At 35.5% G+C, this 13788-nt stretch overlaps 1 protein-coding gene across 5 annotated transcripts in view; it reads right to left on the bottom strand.

Moving 5' to 3' along the window:
- The window catches only part of LOC141455902 (uncharacterized), a 461930-nt gene that overhangs the window by 93186 nt on the left and 354956 nt on the right, over window positions 1–13788 (bottom strand). For all 5 annotated transcript variants that reach the window (XM_074131387.1, XM_074131386.1, XM_074131388.1 and 2 more), the window contains one exon: window positions 10842–11353. In XM_074131387.1, the coding sequence (XP_073987488.1) occupies window positions 10842–11353 (512 nt within the window). The remainder of the gene's footprint in view (window positions 1–10841; window positions 11354–13788) is intronic.

Raw genomic sequence — 13788 nt, 5'->3', positions numbered from 1 at the left:
TTGGGTACCCATTTGTCGTTTAATCAAGCCTTACACTTGAGGTTTTGTAAAGAAAATTTCTTGTTGCTTGAATTATCTTAAGCAAGTGAAGACAGTGGCTTACCTTTTGTTAATTTTATTACCTGATTATATAAAAAAAACAAAAATCACGGCAATAATACTGCAATTCCTTACAATTAAATAGTGTCAACAATTTTTAAATGACTGTGCTGTTATCTAGGCTTGGCATAACGCACTGAACACGCACTGAACTTTAACCGACTATAAAGACACTTAACTATTCAGTTCAGTTCGAAGTCTTCAGTGCATTAGTTTGTCTCAGTGAATTCTATTAAATTAAAGAAATGCCTATTTTTTCAGGCAGACTTTACGTCCAACTACCAAATTAAGTGTCGTGGATGGAGGCGACTAGCCAACATACTTTACTACAAAATTTCTCATATTAACCATTAAATAAAATCCAAGGCCTAGACCTGGGGAATCGAACCCACTAAACCAACAATACATCTTAGCATTGCGGGTCTAGCCTCTTAACCGCTCGGCTATCGTGGCGCCCCAGTGAATTCTATTAAGAAACAGTTGGTTATTATTGTAAAAATCAATTAAGCATGGTAAACCAGCCATCAAACAGAGGAAGCAATTGGTGAAAAGTCTTCTTCTTCTTCTTCTTCTATTTATTTATTCATCTCCTTTTAAACGAATTGGCAAAAGGGGTAAAAAAAATTGTTATCGATTCCACTTGAGTACTAATTAAGGAGAGACACTTGATTATGCTTTGAAAAGGCGATTCTGTGAAAGTAAACAGTGAAGAATTTTCTTGTGCGTCTCTCTCTGGGTGGGGGGGAAGCAGCAGGAGATGAAGGAGCAGTGGACCAAGTGGGGCAACTTCTTGCTGTAGTTGGTTAAACCTTGAATGTCATTAATTAAGGGGAGTGTGCAGGTTAAGACCTGCTCTTGGGGAACTGGACTCTCTCTGTGAGAGAGAGAGAGAGAGAGAGAGAGCGCAGAGATCTTCTTTGCAAAACCTCCTTTCTCTCGGCCATTCTCTCAGCTGGAGTCTCCTTCTCCAGCAAACTCTTTGTCCAGCAAATTAATCAGAAAAACGGATCTTGTACTACTCTCTCTCACTATGTCTGAGTGCTAACACTGATCCAATACGCCAACAAGCGCCAGGAGATGCTGCCTGCAAACTCTTCGACTTAGTTATGGGTAGCATCATTTTTTTCTTGCTCACTCCACCTGTTCTTCCACCTTCTGATACACCCATGGTTCCATACTCAGGCATCCTGGTTTACTCATTAAGATTTATAAACCTGCCGCGAATACTGACGTAACTTATGCTTGCATGAATTTGTAATTATATTTTTATCTTGTTCTTTTTTCTGGACCTATTCCTCGCTAAATTGAATCCTTAATGCTTATAGTTTTATTCATTTTTAACAAATATTAGCTCTAATTTAGATTCACTATAAACAGAAATACTTTTTGGGGACAATGTGACGTCCTAGGATATTGAAGTATAAAGCTTTTCTTTTTCATCTGGGTAGTCGATGTATGAATGCTCAAAATCTTCTGTGAATCAAATTGAACGCATCTACTTTTTGCTACCATTTTATAGCCTTCGAAAAATGATAAAATTTGTGGATCAAAGAGGCAATGATCTACAAAAACAGCAAATCGTCGAAACCATTTCCTAGAAAGCTTCCCCCAGCTAAGGAGCTACTTCCGGTGGAGGGAAGAGCGAGTTACACTCGCTTTTCTTGGACGGATTTCATAATACCAAGTTACAGCTACATGTGATTTTTGGTTTCTGAGCCAGTACGGGATACAGCACTCACAGGCCATTTTCCAAAAAGCGTTTTTTTTTATGTTACGAACTCAGGAGAACACAAAATGGAGACTTCCGGTGAAAACGAAATCGATTATTTGATACGGTCGCAATAATTTTACCTTCAATATCTTCAATGATCACATTCAATTGAACAAGTTGAATGTCTGGTTACTTCCGGAGAGACTGAATAATATAGTTGTCATTATATAAGGTAAAAGTGCATAAATTTGAAACGGTGAGAATCATAATGCAACTATTGCGTGTCAAACAAATTTTTTTTTATAAATAAATGAATTGCTGCACTATTTGAACAGCAGTGACAGCAGTGGAAGATCTCTTGCTCTAGACGCGGGTATGCAAACGAACATCGGGGATGTCCGCTGTACTGTAAGCCAATAATAAAATCAGAATGTCTGGCCTGTATAAAAGCAAACAAGGATTTAACTGTAGATTGTGCAGTGAGCTAGTAAGGATGACAAGCCACGTGTGATGACGGGTTCCGGCGCGAGTTGCAGGTGGTGTAGAAGAGAAGCCACTGATTGGCTGCACTCTCTCGATCGCACTTGTCTTTATGTATTCCTGTCCCCCCTCCACCAATCGTTGCATTCATTGTCCCACCCCTCATCCACTGCACTTCCGCCATCGCAATGAAATATTCTAATTGAACACCCTCTTTCGAATCTTCCATCCTGCACGTACATCTCGTTTAAAGCCCACATAAAGGAAATTACAAAGTTAAATCCCACGTCTTAAATCAATATACTTGATTGATTCTAATTTTTTTGTTATACGAGGTATGTTCAAAAAATAAGGTGAATTTTCAAATTTCGCGGGCTACGTACATTCGAATTTCGATTGTCTTTTTTTTTATGTTGGTACACTTGTCTCGAACATATTTTCAAAGTTGTAGCTATATAGCATGTTTAGTTTGTATGTGAGAGGCATAAATAAGACAAGTGTTTTGCGAGTTCGGCGATTTTCTTCTGTCGAAAAAAATGGATCAACGAATTTGAATCAAATTTTGTGTAAAAAATGGAATTAAGTGTTAAAAAACACTTGAAATGTTGAGAGTGGCGTACGGTGAGAGTACTCTGTGTCAAAAAAATGTTTACAAGTGGTACAAGCTTTTCACAGAAGGTCGAGAAGATGTGAATGACGACGCTCGCCCTGGACGCCCCAGCACATCAACAACCGATGAAAATGTTGAGAAGAATCGTCGAATCACAATTAGAGAAGTTGCTGAGGTTGTCGGCATATCGGTTGGCACATGTCCTGCAATTTTTTAGGAAATTTTGGGCATGAAGCGTGTAGTAGCGAAGTTCGTTCCAAAATTGCTGAATTTTGATCAAAAAAACCGTTGCATGAGCATCGCTCAGGAATTGTTGAATGACATTATCATGTCTCAGCCACCGTATTCACCAGATTTGGCGCCCTGCGACTTTTTCCTGTTCCCATGATTGAAGAGACCCATGAAAGGACGGAGATTTGCGACGATTGAGGAGATAAAAACCGAATCGCTGAGAGAGCTCAAGGACATACCAAAAAGTGCATATCAGAACTGTTCCGAGGATTGGAAAAAACGCTGGCACATATGTATTATATCTGAGGGGGACTACTTTGAAGGAGACAAAATAAAAATCGATGAATAAATAAATATTTTTTAAGAAAAATGAAAATTCACCTTATTTTTTGAACACACCTCGTATACGAGGGTCGTTTGAAAAGTCCGTGCAAAAATAAAAACTACTTAATTTTTGGGGTAAACCGTTTTTATTTTTCAACATAGTCTCCTTTTAGGCTTATACACTTCGTCCAACGCTGCTCTAGTTTGTTGATCCCTTCCGAATAATAGGATTTGTCCAAGTCTGAAAAATAGCCATTCGTTTCTGCAATCACCTCCTCGTTTGAATAAAATCTTTTTCCCGCCAGCCATTTCTTCATATTGGGGAACAAATAGTAGTCCGAGGGAGCCAAGTCTGGAGAATAGGGGGATGTGAAACGAGTTGGAACCCTATTTCCATTAATTTTGCGACCACAACTGCTGAGGTGTGAGCTGGTGCGTTGTCGTGATGGAAAAGGACTTTTTTGTGGGCCAATCGTGGGCGTTTTTCTTGCAGCTCGGTTTTCAAACGGTCCAATAACGATGAATAATATGCACCTGTAATAGTTTTACCCTTTTCCAGATAGTCGATGAGGATTATTCCTTGCGAATCCCAAAAGACAGTCGCCATAATCTTTCCGGCCGAAGGAACGGTCTTCGCCTTTTTTGGCGCAGATTCCCCCCCTTGGTAACCCATTGTTTAGATTGTTCTTTGGTCTCAGGAGTGTAGTGATGTATCCATGTTTCATCTACAGTGACGAAACGACGCTTAAAGTCCTGCGGATTCTTCTGGAACAGCTGCAAACCGTCCTTGCAACACTTCACACGATTTCGTTTTTGGTCAAGCGTGAGCAATCGCGGCACCCATTTTGCGGATAGCTTTGTCATGGTCCAAATGTTGATGCAAAATATTATGTACCCGTTCATTCGAGATGCCCACAGCACTAGCAATCTCACGCACCTTCACTCTTCTGTCATCCATCACCATATCATCGATTTTATCAATGATTTCTGGAGTAGTAACCTCAACAGGGCGTCCAGAACGTTCAGCGTCACTTGTGCCCATATGGCCACTCCGGAAATTTTGAAACCACTTATAAACTGTTCTAATCGAAGGTGCAGAGTCACCATAATGTTTATCAAGCTTCTCTTTAGTCTCCTGAGGCGTTTTGCCTTTCATAAAGTAGTGTTTAATCAACACACGAAATTCTTTTTCGTCCATTTTTTGAAAATCACTCGACTTCCTCGATTCAAACGAATGCCAAACACAAAGAAATAGACCGATCTGGCTGAAACTTGGTGTGTGTTCTTCCAAGAGATGCTACTAACTAAACATAACCTCGATACGCGCCAGTAGTGCTATCTCTCTGACTTTGCACGGACTTTTCAAACGACCCTCGTATTGTACAATATTTAGCTTTCTCTTGCTTATATATATTATATAATGAATTAGCATTGATCAGGATTCTATTGATAAGGATTGCCTATTAATGTTATGTCTCTTACCATTATTTGTATTTCTGTTGGATTTCAGAAATTATTTTAATTAGAGAAACATTTTTAAAGTCACATTAATTGTTAAAGATATTTTTCTGTAGCTTCTTAATTAAAGATATAACAGTATTCAGAGTTGTACTAAATAAAATATTGTTGATTTTCAGATTAAATACCGCTGATACTGGAGTACCGTTGGCAAAACTGTTCATCAATAGAAGCTCAAGTGAAACAAGACGTAAAACATACAATGAACAAATAAAATGTAAATGAAATACTGAAAAGTGCAAAACACTCATGAAATGGAAAAAAGAATAATAAAATTTTTTCAATAATTTATCTATATTTATCGTGTTTTCTTTCCTAGCAATTAAAACAAAAATTATAATAAAGTTAAAATAAAAGTTGAATTAATAATAAAACAAAAAAAATATAAACGAAAAAAATTTATTTCAATCAAAAGTTGATTAAAACGTCACTCTCATAAAAAGAAATCAGTGAGTGCCAATAATTAGGCAAGTTAAAAAATAATTACAGAAAAAATCCGTCAGAGAGCATTAAAAATCGGCAAATTAAAAAAAAAATAGTTCCAAAAAATCCGTCAGAGAGCGCCAATAATCAATAAAAAAACAGTTAAAAAAAATAGTTCCAAAAAATCCGTCAGAGAGCGCCAATAATCAATAAAAAACAGTTAAAAAAAATAGTTCCAAAAATATCCACCAGACTGCACTGCTGGACCATTATATATAGGTCAACAAAAAAAAATTCTCTTCAGTACGACTTTAGTGATGCTGGGGGATACATCGCTTTGTCGCTCGTCGCTCCAAATATATCTTTTTATATATCCATCATCTCTCTCTCTTTTTTAAATTAAAGACTATCTAAAACTGCTATATCTAACAAATCAAAAAATTTATTAAAAAACAAAAAAGTCGATTAAAACGTCACTCTCATAAAAAGAAATCAGTGAGCGCCAATAATTAGACAAGTTAAAAAATAGTTACACAAAAAATCCGTCAGAGAGCATTAAAAAACGGCAAATTAAAAAAAAGTAGTTTCAAAAAAATCCGTCAGAGAGTGGCAATAATCAATAAAAAACAGTTAAAGAAATAGTTCCAAAAATAACCACCAGACTGCACTGCTGGACCATTATATATAGGTCAACAAAAAAAAATTCTCCTCAGTACGACTTTAGTGATGCTGGGGGATAGATCGCTTTGTCGCTCGTCGCTCCAAATATATCTTTTTATTCTCTCTTTTAAAGAATCATGATAATGATATTAATAGTAGATGTGTTCACTCCGATGGTCCATAAACAATATTTTAAAAAAACTATATAAAACTACTACGTATATCTAACATACACGAAACTTTCATATGAAAATGAAATATCTTAAATATAATGAAATAGTAGAGATAAAATATGTCAATCACCTATTGCACTGTTGTAAAATAAAAAAATAAAGTACCTAAATAAATATGTAAATATTAGAAAAAATAAAAACTACATAAAATAATAAAAATCTTTAATAAAACTATATATACATTAAACTACTATAAATCAACAGAAAATGAAATATCTTGAAAAGGGTAGAGATGAATATGTGTCGATCTCAATGAAATAAACAAGAATTAAACGCCCCACCCACCTCACCCTGCGAACACAACTTGCTTAAGTAGCAGCTATGACAGTGTGTCCGTACGGGAAGCAAACTTCATTTTTGGACGATTTTAAGCTTAATTAAATTTATTTTTGCTTAATGCAATTAAAATCGATTAACAATAATCTAATACCACCTAACTATAATTATTATTAATTAAAAAAATCATTAGGATGTAAGATACAACGAAAAAACAATGAACTCCAAAAAAAATGAGTGTTAGTTCAAGAGTTAGCTACCAGTATTCGCACCAGTTGTAGAAAAAAGTAACATTTTACTGGATTTCACAAAAGGTAGATTGTCTCATATATTTGAAATAGAATATATTTTTGTTATTATCGTATTGTTTAATGTTTATTAAGTTAATATTAAGTTAGTTTTTGTGGGGGCTGTTTTTTGTGTCTGTTTTTTTTATTTCATTAAATGAACATACTTTTTGTATGTTTTGTTTGTATATATGTTTTGTTATTAATTTAATTTTTTTTAAGTGTGTGGAATTATGGTGACTTTCATGTTAAAAATTTAATGCCTTTTTACTTCTTATATTACACTTTATTTAAATTTATTAAATTATTATTACAGTTTAATAAATAAATATTTGTATTCTTATTTGATTTTTTATTTATTTATTTTTAGTTTTTAATTTTTTTACAATTCAATACTACTGCCAGCACACTTAGTAAAAAGGTCTATTCAAGATAACATTGCTTATACAAGCTTATTAAAATGTTTACTAATGCAATGAATGCTTAACAATTCAATAATAATATAATAAAGATTTAAATATCAAAAGAAAGATTACATTTAAAATTTAATTTGATGAAAGAAATAGCATGATAAGTTTGCTGGGCTTAATTTATACAAAATGAAATAAAGCTTAAATTTGTTATAAAGAATTATTTTTAAGCATTAGTTATTGAAAAAAAAAATTAACTAATTTACTAATTTGTTTAAATTTATAAAATTTTTACTACAGATTTATAAATGGATATTCTTATTTGCATTCTTATTTGAAAATATATATTTTTATTTTTATTATTTATTTTACAATGTATACTTTTTAGATATAAAAATTAACTTTATTATTTAAAAAATTAAGTTCATTAATTAGAAAATTTCTACAATTTCATACATCAAATTGATACTGAATGGAAAGAGGCCAGTTCAGAGCTGTATAGCAATGAGATGATTAGGTTCGAACCCTGCTAAGCAAGGGGCAAAAGAATGGGACAAACAGTAACATATGTCCCAAAGCAAATATAAGATGCGTTCTGCAGGATTCTTGGGATTATATGGGATATATTTAAGATTTAGGAACTACTTGACTGGCAGTTAACTGGCAGTTCTGGTTAACTACCCTAAATTCTGGGTTGAAGACTCATTCTATGTCAGAATATGGTAGAATAAGGCATAAGGCAGGACGCTTACAGTTATAGTTCATTACAGAAGTTCTAGGGTTCCAAAAGCTGAGCAATGTGCACATCATAGGTGACTATCTACTAGTACTAATCCAGTAAGAGGGTGCTTGGTCATTCTAGCATCGGAGGTAATGGAGTTACTGGCCAGAAATGGAGCAACCACTGGTCCAGAACCTTGGTGTTACCCAGAGCTCTTAAACAATGGCTCTGGAGAGAAAACTACTGGAGGAAAAAGCTGTTCCAGGAAATTAAACTCAGCATTTGGGTAAAGCAGAATGGTGGAGGCCCTGAAACTAGGCAGGAATCAGTATATTCTGGTAACTGGCCTCAATTTTCAGGGCACCAAACTTCACAGAGTGGGGTTATGCCCAAAGACTCTGCAAGGAGAAGGAGGAGAAACGGCTTCTCATATCCAGTTTGACAGAGTAGCTATCTCGAGGTTACAATTTGAGATATTCTCTGCATTTAGCACTGTGATTATTATTTTAAGTTATGCTGGATCCATTAATCTCAGGTACACACTGTAAAAAACACATTATCTTATTTAGAGAGCTTTAAAACAAGGAAAAAAGATAAAGAACTCATCATGGAATATGTGCACAATTAAAAAAGCTTTAAATATTATGGACGTTCATCTTAGCTACTGCAATATTTTTAATCGTATCCGATTTCTGCCAATAAGAATGCAGCTTATGGATCAATAAAAGAACTTTTAGTCGGATGACCTAAATATGAGGGCGGCCGTTAAGAGGGGAATCAGTTAAGAGATGAGCCAAGTATTGCGGATCTATGTGAGGAGTGATGGCCGGAAATAAAACTGTCCAGTATATTAATAAATTATTGCATTACATGAACAATATCCACTTGGCTCGTCCCTCTGCTGTACATTGTAGTCGGTCTGTTCATCTCTTTCTAATGCTAGTATATTGCTCGCTGGTCTCGCAATTTTATATAACTCCCTTAGACAACGTTTTCCCTTTCGTATTCTTACTTTATTTAATTTTATTGAACAATAAGCACATGCTGTCACAAGTAAAGACTGCTAATATTCAAGTCTTCTTTTTAAAAAAACTGACGCCCGTATTAAGACAGAGTTAAATAAAGTGAAATGGGAATATTCAGCGAATAAATTATTTTTTTTTTAAGGAATAAATAGAACAGTTCCTCCATGTTCGGTAGAACAGTCGTTTAAGGAAGCGATTCACGCGGTAAATATTGGAACTAATAGTAATAGATCGGCACGTAAGCAATGAGTGTTTAAAGTTTAAAGAGAATCAATGAAGCCGGATATTTATATTTCTTTAATTCCTAAAAACGGACCAAATTAATTCAGAAAAATGACACTCTGGTTGTGACTTATTCTGATTCATAAGTTGATTGCGATTCGTTCAGTAGCACCAGACGAAATATTCCACTTTGCTTGTACTTGCTACAAACATAATGTAATGTGTAATATGTACTCCTCGGGACTTATAATTGATTTATTTATTTATATGGCTTTTCTTGCCAGTGCAGTTTTAGTCTCCGAATAGTGGTTATAGATAAGCACTGTCCAGCACCAGAAGCTCCTAGGAAGAGAAAATCTTTAATATTTTTTTTAAAGAAATAAAAACTAGCCACACGCGGGATTCGAACTCCCAAAAACAAATCGGAACTTCATAAGACCACTACGCTAACACCCGAGTTTGGTTAATGATTAATCAAATTATTAACAATAATATTACAGTAATAAATTAATTTGATGGCAAAACAGTATTAACGTAATAAAACAATATCCTTATAATCACAACAATAATAAACAAGATGCGTCCGAGTAAGATAAGCTGCGAATAATAGTGCACATATAACCAATCACGGAATGAATCCTTTTCCAGTTTAAAGTAATTATAATATTAAATTTTAATGACCAGAATAATGGAACTGTTAGACGGATTCAGCCGTACAAGAAGTTCCAATGTTCTTCTAGGCTCAGTTCGTCAAACAGAACGAGAAGAAAGATATTAAAGAGGTGTTAAGCTGTCGGAAGATAATCGAATCTTTGATTTTATCCGTAATAGCGCACTTTCGTCCACCATCAGAGGTAGAATGACCAGTTTATTCTGTAGAGATTTTCACTTCACTTATGTTTCTCACTCTCACTGCACCACTTTTATATATGTATGTATGTATGTATATTGAGTCAACAAGTGTAGGAAACAAAAGTTATGTCAAAATCTCTACATAAAACTTATTAACTACCTCTGATGATGGATGAAAGTCCAAAGCCGGTCAGAGATGCAATAAGAGATGCGTGCTTCGACCGGATAAAATCAGCAATATTTTCCAGCACTGCCAACCTAACCTCATTTTCAATTTGTATGTAATATTCATATATTCATTAGATTTTATATATTATATATTTATTTATATGTATTAGATATTTATATATAATATAAGATTTTATGAATATAATACACGTAATAAATTAAATTAAAGATTTTATTAAAATAGTTTAAATGTTCAGATTTCCTTTATACTTATACTCTTTAGTCGTATTTTCCTAATTCTCTTTATTATGCCCGTAATTTCCTAATTCTCTTTATTATGCCCGTAATTTCCTAATTCTCTTTATTATGCCCGTAATTTCCTAATTCTCTTTATTATGCCCGTAATTTCCCAGATTTAAAATTAATACAGGTAAAAAACAGCGTCAACAAATCAAAGAAGGCACTGGTTACACGTCATACGAATAGCCGAAGAGTAAATGTAAACAAGGATGCTGTGATCTGTGATTTTCAGATTATGAGTAAACATAGTTAAATTTTTTGGATATGAATGAATTGAATTTGCTAGCTTACCTTATATAATCGTTTTTGCAGAGTATCATATTGGATTTGGTGAAACAGGACGAGCCAATGTCGGCCAACATAGCTCCGCAACAGCTACACTTCAGACAGGAATTGTGCCAGTAGCGGTCCAGGGCGTGCAGCAGGAACCTTTCTAAGATCTTACTACCACAACCGGCGCACACTTTCACCCCACCACTTATGCCGCCTCCGCCGCCTCCTCCTCCGCTCCCAGTTGTATTATTATTATTATTTGTTTGGTTATTATTATTATTATTGTTATTAGTTTGGCTATTATTATTATTATTGTTATTGCTGTTGATGTGATGATGATGGTGGTGCAGGTGTGGCGGGGGCGGGAAGGGGTGGTGGTGATGGTGGTGTTCGTGTGGGGGCGGCCCGGCCCCCATCACGTGGTGGCCGTTACTGTAGGCCCCCCCGTCTGGCGGAGGCGAGTGTGGAGATAGTTCCGTGTACGGGTGGTAATGAGGGTTCATTGTTGTCGCGGCCAGCTTGATATCCTCCTGAAACACACACACAGAATACACCTATATTAGTATAAACTTATATACAACAGGAAACAGCAAGGATATGGAAGTAATTACTTAGGTAATACAGAAGGCATCGGTGAATTTCATGGTATAAAATGTAAATAACATCTTTGGCCAAGAAATCGAAATATTAATTAATTTATTAAGAAATATAGTAAACAAATTATGGTTAAAACTGAGACAAAAATAATCTGGCAAATTCTGGAACTCCTTGAGTGATCAAAAGAAACTAAACAGAGATTTATTGCTGCTCTTAAAGAGGACGGTGTTGATAGGAGGTGCTTGCAATCCAGCAATTTGTTAGACTTGAAGGCAGAGATGATTATGGGTACTTGATTTAATAATAATAATAATAATAATAATGTAAATCATTACGTTAGATTAAGATTGTTTGCCAAACCGAAGAGAGCACTGCACTGCAAGATAAAACGCAGAAGAATTCGACAAGCGTTACCTCGGTAACGCTATGCTAGCTTTGACTCACTCCAGAGCTCCAGTTCGAGAAAATATGAGATGCAGAGCTAAGCAAAATTACAGGCTGGAACTTTGGGCACTTTTAATTAGAGAACATTAATATTTTTGTTGCTCTAGATTAGTTTAGATTAGATTAGAGTAGGGCGGCCTCAGGGCCTACGCCACTGCGACCCCTTTGGGTCTATTGTGGCTCCCCTAACTTTAAAGCTCACCCTCCAGAGCTGTCCTTTTAATTAGACTCTTAATGCTGGAGAGTGACTCTTGGGTAAAGCTCACAGGCCTTGGTTTTTCCTCCCCGAGAAGTAACATCCTTAGCCACACGAGCCCCTCACACTGACACAACACGTGTAGTGCCGTTTCCTTTGTTTCTTTGTTGCTCTAGGTTTTTGGGTATCATGACTGGTCCAACTTCAGAAGCTGAAAACGTTAATAACTCAACAACTCTTAATTTAAAGCCTAAAACGATTATGAAACGTTGAAATGGGGTTTAGGTTTGCAATACTGGATATAATATCTTTGATTTCATCTGACCGGTTTCGAACTTACATCCATCTTCAGAGGTATATTACTTCACTTCCGTTTACCGTCTTGCACCTCTGAGTAGAGGTGGTTACAAGGTGTTTTATTCAAAACGTTAATGAATCGTAAAGTTAATGAAACCTAGAACTTGTTTAAGGGTCCGTTGGGCTTTTAGTGCTTGTTTAATGTTTTAGAACCTTTGACAATTCGAAAACTGCATTATTCTAGACATAGGTAAACAGGCATTGCAATTATAGGCAACAAATTGTACAAACTAAAGTTTGTTTGATGTACCCTAAGATTTGTAAAAGGAATAGAAATCGGCTGTTATATAATTAAGCGTCTTATTTAGAACCTTTTTTCCCATTATTGCCCAAAACATTCCTCAGGTTTGAGGGTAGAAATGAAAGAAAAAGAGGAAAACCAAATAATTGTAGGGTAGCATCTTCGGTAAGAAATAATGGAACCCTCAATAATGGCACCAACATAATAACTGGGAAGGTTTCATTCTTGGAATTGTTGTTATTTATCTGCAAGTCTGAAGGGTGCAAGTTGAAGGGCAAAAGCGGCGTTAAGGGCAGCGATAGAAAGTAAAAGTGGCAGCAGGTATGATGATGAAAGTTTAGAGGGTGGTTGTTGGCCACGGAAGATCGCCTTGGCAAGTACAGCGTCAGGATGGTCCAGCAAGAAGAAGATGATGGAGGCCAAAAGATACAACAGTAATTACTTACAGTGGAAGGGAGCCTGCTCCACCAAATCAAACTTATAATTAAAAAAGGGAACTTATAATTGACTTGCCTCTAACAATATTAATTCACTTTATTTCTCCTTTCCCATATATAGAAGGCCTTGCTTTCATCGCGAGAAGAATGTAACTATAACCAATCATACTCATTTCCTAGCAGTTCTAATTTTTACAAAAATCTGCTGAGTACAGTCACACCAAAAAAGTAAAGTAAAGTAATCGCCTATTTTTTCAGGCGGGGCTTAACGTCCAACTACCAATTAGGTGTCGTGGACGGAGGCGACTAGCAAACATACTCTACTGTAAATTTCTTTTATAAACCATTAAATAAAATCCAAGGCTTAGACCAGGGGAATCGAACCCACTAAACCAACAATACATCTTAGCATTGCGGGACTAGCCTATAACCGCTCGGCTATCGTGGCGCCCACTGTCACACCATTTACCATAAATTATCTAAAACTCTTCAAATTTGTAAGTTTCCTAAATATTAACTTTATAAGATCAATTTTCAGAATACATAACTTCACTAGCTGAGTCAATATGCACAGTCAGCAAAGTGTGCAGTGTTAGAGCGAAAGTGTACAGTGGACATCCAGTAATAATTATATTAGTTGACTAAAGTAGTTGAGTAAGAGTGGGCGCTTTAAGCGTCTATTTAGCTTTTCGA

The sequence above is a fragment of the Rhodnius prolixus genome, unplaced genomic scaffold, assembly GCF_049639745.1.
Source record: "Rhodnius prolixus isolate KJV_2025 unplaced genomic scaffold, Rpr scaffold_4, whole genome shotgun sequence".
NCBI lineage: Eukaryota > Metazoa > Arthropoda > Insecta > Hemiptera > Reduviidae > Rhodnius > Rhodnius prolixus.
The sequence above is the reverse complement of the archived record's forward strand: the minus strand, read 5'-3'. Positions and strand labels throughout refer to the sequence as shown.